The 20,039-nt window shown below is 50.1% G+C and overlaps 2 protein-coding genes across 13 annotated transcripts; both read right to left on the bottom strand.

Moving 5' to 3' along the window:
- Positions 1-720: 720 nt before the first annotated feature.
- On the bottom strand, positions 721-14,580 carry mgat3b (beta-1,4-mannosyl-glycoprotein 4-beta-N-acetylglucosaminyltransferase b). Of its 9 annotated transcripts, XM_061275194.1 has the most exons (8): positions 14,398-14,580; positions 14,210-14,303; positions 13,061-13,119; positions 11,635-11,720; positions 5,119-5,536; positions 4,421-5,034; positions 4,048-4,330; positions 721-3,950 (listed from the first exon to the last, which is right to left on the bottom strand). In XM_061275194.1, the coding sequence occupies exons 5-8, from the start codon at positions 5,533-5,535 to the stop codon at positions 3,468-3,470; spliced, it is 1,797 nt and encodes a 598-aa protein (XP_061131178.1). In that variant the 5' UTR covers position 5,536; positions 11,635-11,720; positions 13,061-13,119; positions 14,210-14,303; positions 14,398-14,580; the 3' UTR covers positions 721-3,467. The 9 variants fall into 9 exon arrangements, with proteins under 9 accessions (XP_061131178.1, XP_061131180.1, XP_061131177.1 ...); XM_061275196.1 differs by lacking the exon at positions 11,635-11,720; XM_061275193.1 differs by lacking the exons at positions 11,635-11,720; positions 13,061-13,119 and having other exon boundaries at positions 14,398-14,577.
- A 1,332-nt stretch (positions 14,581-15,912) lies between these two features.
- On the bottom strand, positions 15,913-19,965 carry tab1 (TGF-beta activated kinase 1/MAP3K7 binding protein 1). Of its 4 annotated transcripts, none has more exons than XM_061275010.1 (12): positions 19,868-19,965; positions 19,332-19,462; positions 19,105-19,258; positions 18,792-18,887; positions 18,327-18,429; positions 18,056-18,172; positions 17,865-17,981; positions 17,684-17,795; positions 17,482-17,626; positions 17,169-17,385; positions 16,948-17,101; positions 15,913-16,860 (listed from the first exon to the last, which is right to left on the bottom strand). In XM_061275010.1, the coding sequence occupies exons 1-12, from the start codon at positions 19,898-19,900 to the stop codon at positions 16,632-16,634; spliced, it is 1,608 nt and encodes a 535-aa protein (XP_061130994.1). In that variant the 5' UTR covers positions 19,901-19,965; the 3' UTR covers positions 15,913-16,631. The 4 variants fall into 4 exon arrangements, with proteins under 4 accessions (XP_061130994.1, XP_061130995.1, XP_061130996.1 ...); XM_061275011.1 differs by having other exon boundaries at positions 15,913-16,857; XM_061275012.1 differs by lacking the exon at positions 18,056-18,172 and having other exon boundaries at positions 19,868-19,964.
- Between the last annotated feature and the right edge of the window lie 74 nt (positions 19,966-20,039).

Here is a 20,039-nt window from a genome sequence, read left to right as displayed (position 1 = left end):
TTTACAATATGTAAAATTCTAGATCCACTTCCAAAAGTCCATGCGTGTGAACAATTCACAGATGACTTTTGATTGATTCTGACACGCAAACCACGTATTAGAAAATAGTCAGCACCACCGATCGTTGGCGTCAATCGCAAGTAGAAGATCACGGTTTACTCTTCTCTCTCTCTCTCTCTCTCGCCATGATGTCGTATTTAAAAAAATCGTACCCATATTGAAAAAACACATCGATCTTGTAACTTTCCATTTTAAATATTCATCTTTCTTTTTTTCCCCAGACCACGGTATCTTGACGGATAAGGTTGAAACTTTCCGCAATGGCGTCACGATACGTTTGAGCACGTGGTCTCATATTTTGACACGCCAGCGACTTTATGCGGTCACCTTTGAGCATTACAGCTACGTCAAAGCGGCATGGCCTCCTCAAAAAGCCTTTTTCTTTTCACTCTTTCACCGCTAGGAGGTGCAGGAAACCACCAGTACGACATTTACTGCATTTTTGTGGACGACTGGAATGCATTTTTAACATTAGATGAAATTTGGGGATGCAGTTCCATCAATATTATAATTATTATTATTATCAGAGAGATGGAACGCTTTTCATATTGACATGCACCAAATAGCATTGACTACCCCGCTAAAAATGATCATTATTAGATAGGAAAGCGTCGGAAAAATCTCATGTCACTAAAGCTTTCACACATCATCAGAACATGGTTGAAATTTCGAAATTAATTTATTATATCTTTGCCATAGAACTTTTGTGGTTGTTGATGATTAACATACATACGTCATTTGAGTAAACACCACTCGAGTTCACTTACAAATGTTCTTTTTTTTTCCCTTTCCTTTTTCCCCATCACCCCCCGATAGTCTTTTATTATTTTGTTTGAAAGTATCTCACCCCCCAGGCCCTTTTTTTTGGTCTGTGGGGGTCTTCCTCTTGGAACACCGAGCCACCGGACCGCACACATACGCATACACACAAGTACTCACTCCACTGAAATCAACAAGACAAAAAAAAGATATAAAAAATAAAACTATGTGAGCTTGAACAGTCAGTGCAGGGACGTACGGAGGGGGTAGAAAAGTTGCAATGAGTCCCCCCCCAAAATTTCACACGTGCTTTCAAAATAAAGCTGTCAGTATTTGGATCTTTTTATTGGCCGGTGACAAACGCTAGCCCCTTTCACACAAAAGCGAGTGAAAATGGATGTGGCTCGGCTCTTACGGCTAACGCTGCCCACACGGGCTTTCGACGGAGAGCCTGCAAAGTGACAGCCGCGAGCTTCCGCCAAATATTTGCCTGCACGCAGTCGCAAATTTGATTTGATACCGTTAGTGGAAGGCGGGAAGTTCACAAGTGGACATTTCGTGTCACTCGCTACCTTTTACACATACAGCGGGAAGGGAAACCAAATTTTGCAGGTCAACTATGACCTATTTGGGGTCAACACGCACAGTGAGAAGTTGACTTGACCGGCGCTCGAACAAATTGTGCAAAAGGGGCTAATGTGTGTTGCGCGCGTGCGTGCGTGCTGTCGATGCTACCACGCTTTGGCTTCAACACGTTTTTCTTAGTACAAAAAGATGGGAAAAAGAACACATCTTCACACATTTCCCAACAACAACAACAACAAAAAAATAGCATCAAGATAACACAACAACCCTGTTAATGACCCAATGTTCACACAAATCAATAAGGTGCATTCACGCCGCTAAATGCATCAGAAAACGGCCAATCGCAAAACGGCGAGCGATGCGGGAAAACCATGCCGAAAAGAAAAGCCTCAGTGATTGGTTATTTGATGGCCTTGGAGGAGGTAAGAGACGCGTGACTGAGTGAGTGAGTGAGTGAGTGAGTGAGTGAATGAGTGAGTGAGTGAGTGAGTGGACGTCTATTCCAACAGCAGGCTGACACACGCACACTCGCTCGCTCGCACGCACGCACGCCTCAAACCACTTATTAAATATCAAGCTGCCAAGTAGATGCCATTTCAACACAATTTAAATAGAAAGACACACACGCACATTTCATCGAAACAAGACAGAAAAAGTGCAAAAATAATCGATGATTCCTCCCGTCCCTCCCCGTCGTTCTCCTACTTCCGCCGGCCGGTTGCCAGGGAAACCCAGGATATGATTGTTTTAAGGTGAACTGGAGAAATAGCACATGAGAATTGCAGGCACACACGCATAAAAAAAAAAAAAAATCTCGTTAAATATGAGCCGACTCCTTGATTTCAGGTTCGGTAGCCCAAATAAAAAGGGTCAAGGGAAGAGCCAAAGAACATCCGCAAAGTTTGGTGTTTTGTGTTGAAAAGTTTTATGGACAGAGTTATTCATTTTGGATTGCTTTATACAACCTCATCATTTTAATGTAAAAATCTAATCTTGATTTGTTGAAAAATAACTCATTCCCATGAAACTAAAGCTCTTGTTGATGTCAACATTAGCTCCGAAGCTGAAGGCCAACTCGATGACATCACGCCATCGGCACGCTGGGAATTTGTGGTGAGGACGGTTGCCGCGGCGACGGGGGTCACGGGGGTCATCGCCACGCGTGCTGCATTAACGCCCAGATGTTGAAGCTTGATTGCCGCTTGCGCGCCCCAAAGCCTCTCAGCTCTGTTTTATTGCCGTGATTGCAGTGTTTCCATGGCAACCAAAGCACTTTTACTTTCTTTACAAATACTGAACGATACGGATTAAAATCAGCGGCCCTGTTTTTGGTCACCATGGTAACCGCTTTCCTGTCTTCTGTCACTATGGTAATTAAGCATGTTACCCTAGCAACCACCGTCTTGGCCTGTTTTCCGTCGCCATGGTAGCGAGCAAGTGTCCTTCCGCAGTCAACATGGGCGCCGCCGTCCTTTTCCGTCGCCATCGTCACACCAAATACAAGTTGAACATTATTTGAGATCGACAAAACACGCACACGGAAGTGGCCACTCGCTCATCTTCTCGGGACGTACGATTTGTTTCCGAGGAGGAGTCAAAGGTTCTTTTGGCCTGCTCAACACTCACTTATGATTGGCACACACACACACACACACACACACACACACCTGCAATTCTCATGAAGGGGTGGGGGGGCAAAACCACAGCAAAACCTCTCTTTAACATACAAAAGCGCACACACACACACGCACACTGCTAACTCACAACGGATTAGTACACACACACTCCCCCATACACACACACACTTGCGATCCACATGTGGGCGCAATCAAATCACAGCAAAAACCTCCTTTGAACAGACTGAGGACGGATGATGGCTCGTTGGTCCAAACACACACACACACGAGTAGTCCGTCTCGCTCACACACACGCAGGAAGGTGCATGTGTGCGTGCGTGTGAAGAGGAAGTCTCCAAACGTGACGACAAGAAAGAGTGGAGGGGCTTGCGTAAATCCAGTGGTCGCGTCCGGTCCGGTCCGGTTCCCAGGCCGGTCCCGCTCGGGTCAGCGTCGTTGGGCGTAAGGGTTCTCCAGGAGGTAGCGGTATCGCTGGTAGTGGTCCAGCATGTACTTGGGTGCGTACATGTGCTCCTTGGGGTCCACGGGCGGGTAATCCTGCAGGGAGCCGTCGAACCAGCCGCCGGTCCGGATCAGCTGGCGGATGTAGCCCAGGTCGCGCTTGTCCTCGTAGTCACCCCAGCGCGGGAAGTCGCCGTTCTGGGCCGACACCAGCTTGAAGAGGATGCCCTCGGGGGGGAAGCACCAGGAGCAGTGCCAGCCGGCAAAGTGGAAGGGGCTGCCCAGGGACCACTGGACCAGGATGTGGCCCGTGTCGTTCTCGTACTTGCGGAAGGCCGCCATGGTGTAGTACTCGCGCCGGCGCAGCTTGATGCCGTCGCCCTCGTAGACGGCGTGCAGCATGCCCGTGGTGCAGCCCGACACCACCTCCAGGGAGCCCAGCTGCTTCCAGAAGAAGCCGTACAGCGACTGGGCACACACAGCCACACTGCGCTCGACTCGGGTGCCGTTGCAAAGCGGCCGGCGCTCAATCGGCCGGCGCCAAAGCGGCCGGCGCCGCCCTCACCTTGCGCATGTGGATGGCGAAGGGCTCGGTCCAGCCGTCAAACAGCTTGAGGAAGAGGAGGCCCTCGCGCGCCGGGATCTCGTCGGCGTCGTTGATGACAAAGACGTCGTCCGGCCGGCCGCCCTCCACCCGCGACATGCCGTTGCGCGTCAGGAACGTGCGCAGGTAGTCGTCGGCGATCCAGCCGTCCATTCGCCCGCCCTCGGGGAAATGGTCCAGGAACACGTACAGGATCTTGTGGCGCACGTAGTCGAAGGTGCCGTTCAGGAGCAGACGCAGGAAACTGCCGCGCAAAAACAAACAAAAGGTTTTCATGTCGTCACCTCAAATGTGGAACTCCACTGATATTCCTCGAGGAGGTGCGCTCGCTCACCTGAGAGGTCTTCTCTCGCCGTAGGCGGTGAAGTTGGACTCGCACACGAGGAAGAGGTCGACGGCCTGCGCCAGCTCGTGAAAGCGAACGTGCAGCAGGTCGAACTCGTGGTTGACGTTGATGGCGTTGATGACGCGGCGGGGCAACTCTCGGGGCGTCAGACGCTCCTTGGTGGGCAGGTTGGAGTGGTACACCATGGTGGGCACGCCGCAGTAGGGGCCGTGCCAGCCGGGCCGGCACACGCACTTCACCAGCCGCCGCCCGCCCCGCGTGGCCCGGGTCTTGGCCTTGGGCGGCGCCGAGGCCCGCTGCTGGAGCTGCAGAGGTTTGCGATGGCCCGTGCCGGCGGCCCCGCCGGGGAGGGCGGCCGCCCCGCCGCCGCCGCCCGCTTTGGGTCCGACCACCTCAGTGCCCTGTCGGAAGCAGAGCGCCCCGGCTCGGGTTCGGGCAAAGTACGGCGTCTTGTCGTCTCGCAGCCGGTAAGTGCGGGTGTGCAGGTCGCCCATGGATTCCGACGAGTCCGAGGGCGGCCCGGTTTTGAGGAACGCCGTCGGGCGGGCCGGGTCGCCGCTCAGGTGGGTGGGATGCCGTCGGGGAAGGCCGTTTTCCTGTTGCTGCCGGATGGAAAGAAAAAAAAAAAAGAAAGTGATACCGCTGCGGCTTAGTTTCCCCGGCAACCTCGCTGCCGCTGCTCGTACCAGACTCGGAAGGTCCCCCCTCGGGTTCTCGTCCGGTTTCTCCCATGGGTGAGGAGGCGCCGGCACCTCCCCGAGCCTCATCTCCAGTCCCGCGCTGACCACCGCGCCGGTCCCTTCCGCCCCGGCCGCGACCCGGCGGTCCCCCTCGGCCGAAGCTCTGGTTTTGGGGAGCGACGGACGGAGGACCGGCAGCGGGGGCGCCTCCTCGGGAGAAGCGGGGCTGAGCGGCGTGCCCGTTGCGGGTCCCTTCTCCTGCCAGAAGAATCCGGCCACCACGATGGACTTGATGTTGGGATACGGCGCCGAGAGCTCGCGCAGGAGGGACACATAGTGGAGGGCCTTGTAGTAGTGCAGGAAGGAGATGACGCACAGGCCCACCGTGCACAGCAAGAACACCCTGTGCCGCCGCATTTTCATCCTGACCCAAGAAAAACAACAACAAGCAGTCACTCAAATTGGACAAAATAGTGGCAAAGGCCCCCAGCCAGCCAGCTAGACCCACCCAGCGCCGCACCGTGGGTCAACATTTTAGTCCAACGAGAAAAGAAAAGAAAGAAATACACATCATTTACTAGCCTTTATTTTGATTTTGCTCATTTTTTTCATCTTTTTAGAAGACAAGTAGTTTGAAATTGTTCAATTGACCTCTGACCTTTTTTTCCTCATCTAATCAGGAAGTTTGGCCATCATTAAAAGAATCCTTAGTTGCAAGCCCAAAATAAAACCTTCAATTTGTACCTTTGCACTGTACTAATGGGATGCAACACAGATGTCACGCACTTGGCAGAAGCAAATACAATATATTGAACATTATATATTATATATTTAGGTATAATATATTACACACACACACACACACACACACACACACACACACGCACACACACTCTTAAGCGAGCCATGTCAGCAGAATTGTGCAGTGACGAGTGATGCAGTGCTTTTCCAACCTGACAACTCCACAATAAAGTTCTAAATGAATGCGTGTGTGCCACACGAGCAGAGAAAAAAGCAAAAGAAGCCAAACGGAGCATTGTTCACTTGATTCTGTGATGTGTTTGGAATCCGAGGCCCGCGCAAAAGGGCTTCCGTGGGCCCGGTGACCGCGCCCAGCACAAAGGCGTGTCAAACAATGTCTTCATTCAAACAAAAAAGGAACGAAAAGAAACGATAGACGGTGCTGAGTCCAAGCACGCAAACGAGCGACGCGGACGAGGAGTCGGGATCGAAACATGCAAATGAACATCTGCTGTCCGTCATTCTGCACTCGTTTGCATAATGAGTCACATTTGGATGGAAAAGCGTCAAGGTTGAAGATCTTCTTTTGAGCATCAGTTGATCCAAAAATTGCTCACTTGTCGCTGACTGACACATTGCGCCACAATTGTCTCCCGCTTTGGTCACGAGTTCCATGCCAAGTGGCATCACGGGGCGCCCGCCGCCGAGGTCGACGCCTTCACGGAACGCCCCACTCTAACCCTAAAAAAAAAGAAAGAAAGAAAGTCTTCTGGCACGTTCCAGGATTGACTACGCCAACTATTTTACGAGCCAACTTGTGTCATCTAAACGGACGTTGGAGGAGCGTGGGAAACGGTGGCGTCACATGACCTATTAGAGGGCACCAATGTCTCTTTGGTGGAAAGAAAGCGCAGTCAACATGGAGCTTTGACGCTCAAACAATTCTGGAGGGCCGCTCGTGAAAACTTGACCACAAGTCACTTTGGCAACGTCGAATGATACAGAGTGACAAATAATTCACCGAGAGACAAGATCCTTTTCCAACATGGTGGAGATCATGTCTGGTTCCTGTGTTGACATGTTTCCTTTGCTGTGTGTGTGTGTGTGTGTGCGAGTGAAACAGAGGAACAAGACTGCTGTTGATTCCAGTACAGTGGCCCTCATTGTGTGTGTGTGTGTGTGTGTGTCTGTGTGTGTGTGTGTGTGTGTGTGTGTGCGTGCCTGAGGTCAAGCCTTGGCCTGGTCATTCAACACATTTATAAGAGTTCTGTGAAGTTCTCTGCTGAGGCCTATCTAACCCTCCCAATCCATCCATCCATCCATCCATCCATCCATCCATCCATCCATCCATCCATCCAATGAAGTCAGATGCTGCCTTCAAGGAAAAAAACGGAATCAAAACACCTAGTCACGAGCCTCCAACGTTGTAGCAAATGAAAAAGACGGTTAGTGATGCAACACGTTTGCGACACGCCAACATGAAACTTCCTGCTTCAAACCAATCGCCTCACAAAACACGCTGTGATCTTCTACGTATCGTTTTTATTTTGCTGGGGGATATTTGATAGTGAGGCAGAAGCAAACTTTCCGTGTGTGTGTGTGTGTGTGTGTGTGTGTGTGTGTGTGTGTGTTGGCTAGCCAAGCAGTCTCCAAGATAGCGCAGTCAGAAATACAATGGCGCCCATTCACTTGACATTTGGCCCAATAGTGCTGAATCACTCCTGCATCCCTGACACACACACACACACACACACACGGACACACACATGTAATCCTTGATAAAGGCATTTTGGAGGCACCGTGACGATGAAGTGAGCCCCCCACTTTTCTGGTGGGTCAATGCACGATAGGCACGTCAAACAAATTTCACGTTCCCATTGTAAATTGACTTTGGGGGCAGACTGAAAATTCAAATCCACACTAGCAAACCAAACGCAGGACTGTAAAAGAGTCTTGGAGAGAACAAAAACGCAAAGGGACTGTAAGAAAACAAACAAACCCGTTTATAAGAAAAGAAAAAAAAGACTAAAAGAAGGAGGAAAAAAAAAGCAAAAGGACTGCAATTGCCTTAGGGCAAATCTTCCGAGGCGACAACCACACCCGTACAAACCACGCCTGCCCGATGAGGTGTGTTTCTGACTGTTGACAATCAATTCAATTACAATTAAAGGCACCACACCACATTCCTCAGCTAATCAGCGTTGCTGCAACCACAATCTCCCTTTAGTCTAGCAACGCCTCTGTAACCAGGGCAACCAAAACATTCACAAGAGGGCGGACGTGGACTCGGAATTGATGGAGATTGGAACACGAGTAAACCTATCCTGGTTATCTTCTCTTCTTCCTTCCAGCGGGTGCTTTAATGTCTGATGGTACTGACACCTGACACTCTGGCTGGCATGACGGAGATTTTTTGGGGTGGCTCTACGCCTGGCAAACATTCCTACCAAAGTCTTCAGGACCTGAATTGAACGGACGGCAGCCATGCAGGCAGGCCTAAAAGCGTCGGGGCGGGCAGACGGGCAGACGGGCATGCGGGCAGACGGGCAGACGGGCGTCCCCTTCCAGCACAACAGCCAGGCCGAGCGAGGCCAGCTATTTATTGATGGTAATCTCCGCAAAGAATCAGAGCCCAAAGGGTCCGAATTCCTGGAATGTTTGCGATATAACAGAACCAGACGTGTGGGCCTTGCTGGCCATATGTTCCCGCATCATTGAAAAATGTCCAGCACATGCTTCTAATTTGGGAGGAATGGACTTTGCTCAATGCTTTTGTGTGCCGAAGATCATATTGGCATATTTGACTTAAAGATCTCCATTGCTTTGCGCGTTTGGCAGGATGAGAAGCTCGGGGCCCCCACCCAATATGTTTGGACAAATATGCCAAACAGACTTGCCCTGCGCTGCCCGCCAAACAATCGATGGCTCTAAATGGCAAACGTTGTCAGCGTCGATCAAACAATCAGCACAATTGCTGCCGCTTATTGATTCGCTCAGCGTGGCTCGGGGCTTCAACCCGTCTTGGCCTCCACTTCCTGCGGGATCATTTGTGATCCAATGAGCTAGTAGCTATCAATTAGCTGTGGATATGTAGGTGACCTTCAAGTTTACAACGACGGCACATTTATTGGTGAAAACTGCACAAAGGAGCGAAAAGCGACAACCTCACAGCATATTGTGTGGAAGAATACGAGCAAGATTTGGTGAAACAGAAAGAAACTTCAAAAAGTACTGCAATGAGTCGCCAATCGAGCGATCGAGCTAGCTATCTTTGAGCTAGCTAGATAGACAGCTAGCGATCTTTTCAGCTAGCTAGCGATCTTTTCAGCTAGCTAGCGATCTTTTCAGCTAGCTAGCGATCTTTTCAGCTAGCTAGCGATCTTTTCAGCTAGCTAGCGATCTTTTCAGCTAGCTAGCGATCTTTTCAGCTAGCTAGCGATCTTTTCAGCTAGCTAGCGATCTTTTCAGCTAGCTAGCGATCTTTTCAGCTAGCTAGCGATCTTTTCAGCTAGCTAGCGATCTTTTCAGCGATCTTTTCAGCTAGCTAGCGATCTTTTCAGCGATCTTTTCAGCTAGCTAGCGATCTTTTCAGCGATCTTTTCAGCTAGCTAGCGATCTTTTCAGCGATCTTTTCAGCTAGCTAGCGATCTTTTCAGCGATCTTTTCAGCGATCTTTTCAGCTAGCTAGCGATCTTTTCAGCGATCTTTTCAGCGATCTTTTCAGCTAGCTAGCGATCTTTTCAGCGATCTTTTCAGCGATCTTTTCAGCTAGCTAGCGATCTTTTCAGCGATCTTTTCAGCTAGCTAGCGATCTTTTCAGCGATCTTTTCAGCTAGCTAGCGATCTTTTCAGCGATCTTTTCAGCTAGCTAGCGATCTTTTCAGCGATCTTTTCAGCTAGCTAGCGATCTTTTCAGCTAGCTAGCGATCTTTTCAGCTAGCTAGCGATCTTTTCAGCTAGTCAGCTAGCTAGCTAGATAGCTAGATAGATAGATAGATAGCTAGCTAGATAGCTAGATACATAGATAGATAGATAGATTCTGAGCCTGGCATTTTTCATCCACTGTAAAGCGACACTGCCGCTGAATATCAGCGTCGGGTGAGCGAGGACATGGCGGAGGAGACGCCGTCAAGGAGGGCGCTTTTCTATTTTGGCCGCGCTTAAACTGGGGCAAACTGTCTGACAGGAGTGAGGGGTGGGGGCGACGCCTGGCTTATTTAGATAGGGGTGACCATGGGGGGGCGCTGTGAGAAAGAAGAAGAAGAAGGAGGAGGCCAATGGGGGCAGAAGGGATCAGGCGGGATGGCTGGCTTCCCATCAGACGACAACATGACCTTGACAAAGAGCGGTGGTGCGCACAGGGTGTTTATTTTTTGGGGGGGGCGTCCACTGAGCGCATGTTGGTGTGAATGAGTGGCCAAAAGCGTGCTGTTCTGTTACAAGAAGCAAAACAAAAAAGGACTTCCCCAACAGGCTGCCTAAACGGGATGCAAAACAGGAAGTGAGCCAAAAGGAAGAAGAGAATTTCCCTTTTTCCTCCGTTTGGCAAAGGAGGCCTCTTTGCACCCGCTTCGACTTTGCCGCCACTTTTCCACCATTTTGCCCAAAGTTTGTTGTCGTTCAAACGAGCAACCAAAAACAATTGCCAGCCACTTTTCTTTTTAGTGCCGTCGTTGTCTATTGCGTCAACTAAGTAAACCAGAATGTCCAGTCCAAAATGGCACTTTTGTCGAAACCAGCAGTTTCAATTTAGTGTAAATAAAGTTGTCAAACTGGGATCCCAATGGAATCCAAACAGGAAGTAAACAAGAGAAGAGCCATTTTCAACCTACTTCTATTCAGACGGGGCTTCTTGAGCCTTTTTTTCACCACACACCAAATTCCATGGTGCCAAATGAAGCTGGATTTTTATGATTATTTTGTTTTCTTCAAACTCCAGGGAGCCAAAAAGAAGTCTCAATGCAATCTCAAGCCTCCTGAGACTTTTTGCCAGCCAAATCTCATGTTGCTTTAAGGCCTGGATTCTCAAAACACCAAGCCAAGCCAAATTTTTACTCCCATTTCCCAAACAAACATAGTCTTGTCTAGTCGGACTTGTATCTGTCTTCCGGGACCTGAACGTCTCAGGCGACTACCTCATTAAATCAGCCAATGATGCGGCTGGTTGCTCCTCGCAATAATACGTCCATTGAAGACGAATGTTATCAGCGAGGCCTCGACGACGACAATGACACTTCTTAAAGGCCGCTTCCTGAAGGCTGCGCCGTGACGGGCCCCGCTGTTTGGACGCTCCGGCTGAGCGCTCGGGGGTCAGCGGGAGGGCAAAACAACAGGAAGGAGATGGAGCAACGCACACGGCGTCGTCAAAATGTGCTTGCGTGAGCCAAAGCCAAATCCACTTGGGAAAACATTCCAAAAAGTGGAAAGCCCTATCTTTTGATTCCCTCCAGGACCAGCGTAAGCGCAGCCAGCTTCCTGGTGTGGAGCTGCCAGGAAGCAGGATGTGATGGGAAGCCATTAGCTGCCTTAGCTTAGCGTCTTTTGCCATTGGTGCACACATTCGGTGGACACTTTCTGTTTATTTTACAATCCTTGTCGCAAAAACTAGCCTCTGTCAAGAAAGAGAATATTGCAGCAGAAAACATCAACTCCTCTGCAATCCTGCTTTTTACGGAAAGTGAGGGCTGCCTGGCTGGCTGCTTGGCCTTTTTGGAAAGTCCATCTATCTTCGGGGCATGGGTGAGATGATAAATGTGTTACGTTAAGAAAAAAATAGTTTACTTCGGGGCCGTGTAGTCCAACACCTCCGATCTTTTTGTTTTGCCGATTGCTCCTGCACTGTCTCAATGTGTTGGAAGGATGTTGGCCTAAAGATGAAAACAAAGCGTGCTATGAAGACCTTCGACAGCCAGCCCCTCCCTCCTTCCCCCATTATGTACGGCAAAGCAGTGCATGGAGGCCATCTGTGCCTCTTGTTAAGATCAAGACAACTCATCCAGCAGCAGCAGCAGCAGCAGCAGCAGCAGCAGCAGCAGCAGCAGCAGCAGCAACATCACACGCACGCACGCACGCGCACCGGCTCGTGCACAGGCACACGCTGCACGCGTCATCTCCTCTTACCCATCTGTGCTCGTGCTGTGCAGATGTCTTTCATGGGTCCACTGCGGATGAGAGCCCGGTTGCTCGTCCGACTCTATCCCGCACAAGGCGCCGCATCCCCGGCTGGCTGGGAGGGAGGGAGGGAGGACCCTGCTGAGGCCGGCCGGCCGGCCGACCGGGGAGGAACGCTGCAAATCCGGGAGGGGGATCGCCGATGGCGGCGGCGGCGGCGGCAACTGTAATCCCTTCTTTCCGAATTCGCGAGGATGGAAGGGATGAGGGGGGACGCGGTGGTGGTGGGAGGGGAGGAGAGGGGAGGGGGGGGCGCCTTCGTGGGGGTGTCAACCGCCGATGTCCGCCGTCCTCTCGGGCCGATTTGGGTGCGTGTTTCCCGGTCCTCCGCCTTCCCGGCCTGTGCGTTTTCTTCCCCGCCGTGCAAAGAACCCCCAAAAATAGTCCTTGCTCGTCTTGCTCTTCAGCGGCGACGGATCATCTTCGCTGCAGGTTGGAAGGAGGGCGAGCGAAGGCGGCGGCGGCGGCGGCGGCGGCGGTGAAGGCAGCGAAGGCGGGCGGCAGCTCAGCGAGAGGGGAGCTCCGCCTCCCCCGTCACGCTGCCGCGGATAAGCGATGGAGGGGAGGGCGGAGGAGGGGAGAGGAGGGGGCTGCACGGAAGGGTGCATGCAGGGGGGCCAACCACAGGCGGAAGGTGGGGGGCAGAAATAGGAGAAGGGGGTTGGCTCGGAGGAGGCAATGAATGTTGTGTGATCAGGAGCGGAGCAGTCAAATCTGGAAGGACCCCCTCCCTGCCTGCCTGCCTCCATCCCTTCCACGCCCCCACCTCAACATGCTGATGATGGCGAGGTGGGTGAGTGGGTGACCTATATTGTCCCAAATGCAAAATCTTTTTGACTTTGATATTTTGCATTTGGGACAATATAGGTCACCCATATATGACACAGCATCCATAGCTCCCCCCCCCAAAGACTTCCCTTCCAGCCCAGGTCAACACCTCAACAGCATGTGATCATCGGAAAGACCCCCTCCTTTCCTTATCCCACACATGATGGGAATATGAGTAGCCCAGTGCTATTTTGGGATTTTTTTTTACCTCCAGTGGTGTGGAGTGTGTGACCCTGGAGGCACCGAAGGAGAAGGCCCAGTACTGCCCTATATACATACAGACAGTATATTACATTTGATTATGTTCGGGTATTTGCAAGAAATAATTCACAATTTTTTGTTGCACATTTTGCAATTTTGACCAATGAATTTTGGAGCTCGTTTGTCATACTTCCATCTGAATATTTTTGTATATTTTTCTCTTGTATTTTTTTGAGGTTACTGTACATGTGTGTATTTGTAAGCCAATATTATACACTGCTGGTTTCCCTGGGAACGACCAAGTTGCTCTCATACATGCAATTGCATTATTGACTTTGAAATAATCCTACATTGCATTCAAAAAAAAAAAAAAGAAGCATTATTTTGGGACAACTGAAAGAAGGCGCTGTCAAAACTCACCAAAGCACGTCAAAAGGCAAAGAAGGTGTCCAAAGCGAGTGGCGGGTCTCGGAAACATGCCAAGCGTGTGACACGTTTGACCCGCGGGCTCGCTAATGTTTAGCAGACATTTGTTGCCGGGAAAACTTTATGGCCCGGCAATAATGCGGCCATTTTCACAACCCTACCTTTGACCTCACCACGATACGAGCAAAGAAAAGACGAACTCAAAAACGTGACGCGTACGCACCGAGCCCACCGAGCCAGTTTTTCTAGGCTCCTCGGAAGTCTGCAAGCGAGTCATTTATTAGCCAAGTAGGGCGGTTTATTCGGTTTTGCTCTAGCTACTGTTTGACACCATATCCTGATTTTGAGAGGAGGAGGATGGTCTGAAGCCGCTTTGGTCTTCCTGTTGACTTCTGCTCTCAATTATGTATTGGTTTTATTTGATGTTTTGGTCGATCTAAGTGATGGGCGTGTCTAATAAAGAGTGATGGATGGAAGCATTCATTCTACTCGTTGTTACAAAACCAGTTTTTTTCAAGTTCAAGCGTGTTTTGGCAGAAGATTTATTTTCTCTGTTTACAAGACTATTTTTGGGACTTGCGCATATGGATGGCCCACGGGCCGCAGGTTGCGCACCCCTGCGCCAAAACAACACACCTCATCATTTGGCTTTACTTCTCAACCTCATCACAACAACAGATGTTTGACACGCTGTGTCCTTCACATGCGCAAAATAGTCCAAAATGTTTACCTCTGTGAGCACCCGCCTCGTCTTGGGCTCAAGGCCTCGCCTCGCCTCACCGCCTCGGCTTGATGTTGCTCCCAGAAGACTCGGATCAACTGTGCTGGTAAAGACGGAAAGGGTAGCATGCGTGTGTGTGTTTGCACTCTCGGGCACGCCCTAATAGGAGCTTGTGGCCAATTGCAGATATTACACACCTGTCTATCTAGCGAGGGTGCAAAAGTCATGTTTGGAATTGTCACAGTGGAAAATGGCTGGCGAGGCAAAAAAAATGCAATGATATGATCAAGCGAAAGAAATCAAGGAAGAACGGTGCCATCCAAACGTGTCTCGGCCTGCCAGGCGACGAGCTGAAATGGATCCAATGTTTGCCGACTCATCGGTTATTTGGCCGCAAAAAGTTCAAAGTGATAAAGCCGGTGCAGGTTAAAACAAGACTAGCGACAAAACCTTCCAACTTGCAAACGACTCCAAAATCCTTTGAGACCAATCAAGTGAAATCTTGCAATTGTTGCCCAAGTTGGAAAACAAAACAAAACGTGTGCCCACTTGCAAATTTGATGGGTTTTTTTTTTTGTCTGGCAAAATTTTGCCCGGCATATATATATATATATATATATATATATGCAAATTTGATGTTCTTTTTATTTTTGTCTGTCAAAATGTAGCACGGCATATATATATAAATATATATATATATATATATATATATATATACACACACACTTTTTGTTTTTGCATTTGCATCCCCACGCTTTGAATTTGTCAGCAATCGGAGCAAATTTCCAGGCCAGGCAGCTTTGTCCCGCCTCGACACTCGCCAGGGAATCGTAATTGCAATTAACGAGCGCAATCAGACTTGGAAGCGGCCAATCCAATCCGACCGAGTGGCGTAACTGCGACTTGACCTCGTCTCTCCAATCCCCGGGGCCGTTTTCAACATCTTTCCATTTCCTCATCCAGTGCCAATTAGGCAAGCGAAAGGCACTTTTCAAGAATTGGGTTATGGCCCGGGTGGAAAGAAAACAGCAATTGCGTCTAAACGGAGCAATTAGCAACACGCGTGGCCTTCCAGTCCGACGGCAGCCCTTTGGCTGCTGATGAGAGGCGCTGCTAATGTTGCTGTTATTTATTTATTATTTATAGTTATTTTATTTCCTTCCTAATGGCATTGCTGAACAAGTCAGTCATACTGGTTTCAAGTTGCTGAACAAGTCAGTCGTACTGGTTTCAAGTTACTTTACGGAGTAAGATCAGGATTTTTGTTTCGTGGATCAAATGATCAGGACGTGTTGGATGTCGCTGATTGCGTTTCAAACGGCCAGCTCGGCCAACTTTATCTTTCTGGAAACGCTCCGCCACCCCCGCCGCCCTTTTCGCTTCCTGCCTGCGACCGCCCGCCCGCCGCTAGAAAACAGGAAACAGTACAGCAAGAATAGCTGACACTTGAAATCATGCCGTCACGAGATCCTGCACTCGAGTACATCTTTGAAGGAAAGAAAATGGCCAAATTGAGTCTAAAATGGCCGCAAAACAGCAGCCGTTTTTTCCCTAAGTGACTTATTGGTATTATTTTTTGGGTGGGTCGACCTGTAGACACGGCAACCAAATCTTATGCCGCTAACAAACCATTTTTAAGGGCTGAATTGACTTGAGAAAGAAACAAAATGGAACCTAAAATGTCAATTACATAGCAAAATTGGCTCAACGGGTGTGATATACATATCTCTTTATTATAGAATCATAATACAAAAAAAAGTACATTGAGCATACATACATTCAAATGTAAAAACAAGTCCAGGTCATCTCATTTGCAAACCATTTAAATGAGACATACCCTCCTCCCTCTGGTCACAATATCAGGTACATACATTGCAAGAGACAATCGATTTGTCAGGCATACGAGCTGCGGGGTCAGGACCGGTCCAAAGCAACGTTTATTTGAACGTACTCACAAATACCTTCGGACGTACTTGCCAGCCAAAAATGTCTTCTCGATGTTGGCAAAAAAAAAATTAATTGTTGGATCTTTTTGAAGTTCTTGTGTATCACAGCCATTGTCTGTTTTTCAAGGGGTGGGTGGGGGGTCCAATTTTGGGAGGACAAAGTCATTTCCATGAGCATGTGAAAATATTGGCAACAAATAATGCCTATGTTGAAATGGTGCCAATCAAACGTGAGCATTGATTTCGTACTAAAGTCCAAGTTTCTTCTTTTGATAGCGACACCTTTATCCTTCCGGAAGGCTTGGAGCGAGTCCGAGTCCGTCCGTCCGTCCGTCCGTCCGTCCCTTGAAGTCACTTGAAGATGGCGGCGAGCACAAACCGTTTGGAGCGATCCGTGTCGGAATCCAAAGACGGGCAGCAAAATTCCAAGCGGCCGAGGCTTCCTGGCCGTTTTACAGTGCGAATGGCGGCCACGCCGGCCGGCCTCACTGAGGTCCCGGGACGCCCTGAGCCATCTGCCCCTCGCCGTGTTCGCCGCCGCCCCACAGGCGGTAGAACTGCGTGAAGTCCACGTAGGGCGGCACGCGTCCCGTCTCGTCGGGCTGCGCCGCCTGGCTGCCCCGCTGGCGGAACAGGCTGCCGTCCCCCGAGCTGGAGCTGGAGCTCTGCGTCTGCGTGTTGGTGGACTGCAGCGTGGCCGTGGGGCTCTGGCTACTGGCAATGATTTTTGGATCAATCAAATGGCGGTGCCTTTTCAATGGAGTTGGATCAAAACGACGGCAACGAATGGTTTGTCCTTACCCGGGCGTGGGGGTTCCCTCCTCCAAGGTGGAGCCGGTGTTGGTCCCGTTAGTCAGGGTGCTCTGCGAGGGCATGACCAGCGAGAGGGTGACACTGGTTTTGCTGGTGCTCTGGCTGTTGGAGTAGGGCACCGACACCGGGTAGATGCGCCCGCCTGGCGGCAACAAACAGGGGCCGTTCAGAGCACGTTTTTTTCATTTTCTCAAGTTGAGCCTAGGCACCTTGCGTGGGCGTCTGGGCGGCGCCGTCCGCCAGCGGGTAGTTGAGCGTGCGGATGAGCAGGGTCATGTCCTCGTGGCGGGAGCAGAAGGTGGCCCTCTGGCGGCCCGACGTGTAGACGTCGTGGTGCAGCCGTTTGACGCGGTCCACCACCGACTGGGCCGCCGCCTCCAGGGTGCTCTGCTGCGCCAGCTCGGCCGCCACCATGGCCACGATTTCCTAAGAGTGCGTGCGGGTCGTTTGGCGCTCAAACACTTTGGCGAGCCGACGTCTGACCTCAAGGGCGCCACTTTTTCTTTGGTCGGCGGCGGCTACCTTGTTGACGAGCTCGGGCCCGTGCGCGCACTCCAGGGCGTCGATGAGTCCTTCCGACATGAGCAGCAGGAAGCCCGTGACGCTATCCAGCGACTGGCTAGCGTGGATCTCCGGCTCGGCTACAATGGGCCTCGTCTTGGCCGCGCTGAAGCAAATGCGCAATTTTGGAACGATTGAAAAAAATCCGCCATGTCCAGCGTACCTGAGCAGGTCGATATCACTGTAGTTGATTTTGACCCGGTAGTCTCCAAGCCTCCTGGTGCTGTTCTGGCCGGCGATCTGACCCGCCTGCCTCACGCGGGCCGAATCCAAACCTGGAACGAGGGCGGACGGGAGAAACGTTACCGGAAACCAATGGCGGGGAGACAAAAGCTTGAGCTCACCCAGCGCGGCCAGTCTCTGCAGCTCGTCGTCGTTAGCGGTGCTGTGAGGTCGGCCCAGCTGAAAGAACTGGTTCTGGCCGTCGCTGGTGGTTTTGCACAGCAGAGCTCGGTTGGTACCTGAGAAACGTCAAGTCAATTGTTGATCATTGCGCGCGCACACACAAAAATATCGGAATTTGCCAAAGACTCACTTGGCTCTTTTGATTTCAAAGTCAAATCAGACGGGCACATTTCAGTGTAACTAAATGGCGGGCGGCAGTTTCCCCTTTGGTGTAGTACCGCTTTGTGCCACAACATACGGGGCAGTACTGAGCTCGACCAAAAAAAAAAAAGAAAATCCTCACAATAGCACCAAACGTGTGAGCTACTTCAACTGCCGACTTTTGATTCTTTTCGAAATGGATGAGTGGAGGATGTCCTGCTCAAGTGTGCCACCTGCTGGAGAGAAAGTCAAATTCATACCGACGTTGGCGATGTAGAGTTTGTTGTTAAGGATGAGCGCCACAATGGCCATGGCGCCTCCCGACACTTCCTGCTCCAACTCCTTCAAGCGCTCCTGCACCTTCTGTCAAGGCCCCCCCCCCCCACAAAAGAAAAAGAGTTCAGCAATACTTTCTCGGAATGTCCGTCAGGGTCATATCAAATCGTTCACTTTTTCATTCTAGTTCATTTTTGTTAGAGGCTGCTTTTTGATTCAGTTCATTTTTTGATTCGTTTTTAGATGTTTTTTTGTTTTTTTTCCAATTTTGAGACATTTTTGTTTTTATTTGAATGAAAATACAAATTAGATTTATTTCAATATAAATGCAACAGGTCGTTTCAGTTAGTTTTCTTTTTTATGCATTTTCAGTTTTGGGTTTCGCTCCAAAAAGTTTTTTTTCCAGTTTAGAGAGATTTTCCGTCCACTTTCGTCATTTCGCTACACACCTCGCTATGTGGTAGCATGTAGCCGGACAGGTTAGCTTTCTCTGCCAAAGCGTCGTCGATGGTGTGCAGGTAGCTTTTCTCCACCGCTTCGAATGCCTGCACAAACCACATCAACCACACGCGTTGTCACGACGACAGACCAAAGCGGCCCGTCAACGATTGCCGTCTCGGTGGAATCGATTCTGTTTAAAGCTTGAAATAATTCTTTTATTGATTGAGGACTGATTGAAGAATTGATTTTTTTACTGCGAGACTTGCCTTGCCTTGCCTTCCCTACCCTTCCATCCTTCCTTGTAGGCGGTACAGAACCAACCTGCGTGAGAATCCTGCGCACGTCGCTTTCCTTGTGGTCGGCGCTGAGTTGCTCCAGCAGGAGTTCGGCCGTAAGACACTGCGACGCAAAGCTGGCCACTCGGCTGCCGTCGTAGCCGTTGAAGACGGCGTACAGGGAGCAGCCGTCCTCGCTCCTGGAAAGAAGAGCGCAAGATCAAGTTGGATCACTCGGGCTTGCTGTTTGAAGAACAATTGCAATCATCTCACCTGAAACGGAGATGCGTGTCCTCATTGGGGTGGCTCTGCGTGCCTTTGCCATCGGGGCCGTACTCGCAGTTGGGTGCAGTGCCAACGCCGCAGAGCTGGCACAGAGGAAGGTCGTCGGTCCAACTCTGATGCTACGAGAAAAAGGGCAGCATCACATTGACAACTGCTCCTAGTCGGACCCTCTCTGTGCAGCCGAATTAAGGCACCAAAAACTTTTATTGACCTCCTCATCTTCTCAGTTTTCTTCAATGTAACGAATCACGAGCATTGTAGCTTGACATTTACCCTTTACCCAAAGTATTAGAAAACAGTTTGGAATGTTTTTTATCACCTGGTAGGAGTGCTTGTATATTAGCCACATAGCTAGCTAGCGCAAGCTTGTGTCGCGGAACTACATCAAAACACCCGGAAGTGTACAAAAGAACAAATAACACCGATCAAGCAGAGTATGTGAAGTATTTTACAATACATACGAGGCGTTAACATTCGACCTTTATTCGCCAAAGACGTGGAGGAAGCACAAAGTTTACACTTACACTCTGCTTCAAATTCCTCCGTTGGGCCGCCATGTTGGAAGTGGGCAGGTTGCGTTCAGGTACAGCTCCGGATGCTGGCTTTCCGAGTGACAGCAGACGGATGTTTTCACATTGCGGTGACAACAACTTGATCATTTTTGAATAAGCGGTTGGAAAGAATTAATCAGGGTTT

Source organism: Syngnathus typhle, linkage group LG3, assembly GCF_033458585.1.
Source record: "Syngnathus typhle isolate RoL2023-S1 ecotype Sweden linkage group LG3, RoL_Styp_1.0, whole genome shotgun sequence".
Classification (NCBI taxonomy): Eukaryota; Metazoa; Chordata; class Actinopteri; order Syngnathiformes; family Syngnathidae; genus Syngnathus; species Syngnathus typhle.
Note: the sequence above shows the minus strand (reverse complement) of the source record. Positions and strands in the feature narration are given on the sequence as shown.

Excerpts from the sequence above, each read along its gene's own strand:
- mgat3b (XM_061275191.1), bottom strand. The coding sequence starts at position 14,328 with ATGCTACCCTTTCCGTCTTTACCAGCACAGTTGATCCGAGTCTTCTGG. Across the intron at positions 4,331-4,420 it reads GGCGAGAGAAGACCTCTCAG|TTTCCTGCGTCTGCTCCTGA; the intron begins GTGAGCGAGCGC and ends TTTGCGCGGCAG. Across the intron at positions 3,951-4,047 it reads TCGCCATCCACATGCGCAAG|TCGCTGTACGGCTTCTTCTG; the intron begins GTGAGGGCGGCG and ends GTGTGTGCCCAG.
- tab1 (XM_061275010.1), bottom strand. The coding sequence starts at position 19,900 with ATGGCGGCCCAACGGAGGAATTTGAAGCAGAGT. Across the intron at positions 18,888-19,104 it reads TGCGCAGGATTCTCACGCAG|GCATTCGAAGCGGTGGAGAA; the intron begins GTTGGTTCTGTA and ends TGGTTTGTGCAG. Across the intron at positions 17,386-17,481 it reads GGCCCGAGCTCGTCAACAAG|GAAATCGTGGCCATGGTGGC; the intron begins GTAGCCGCCGCC and ends ACGCACTCTTAG.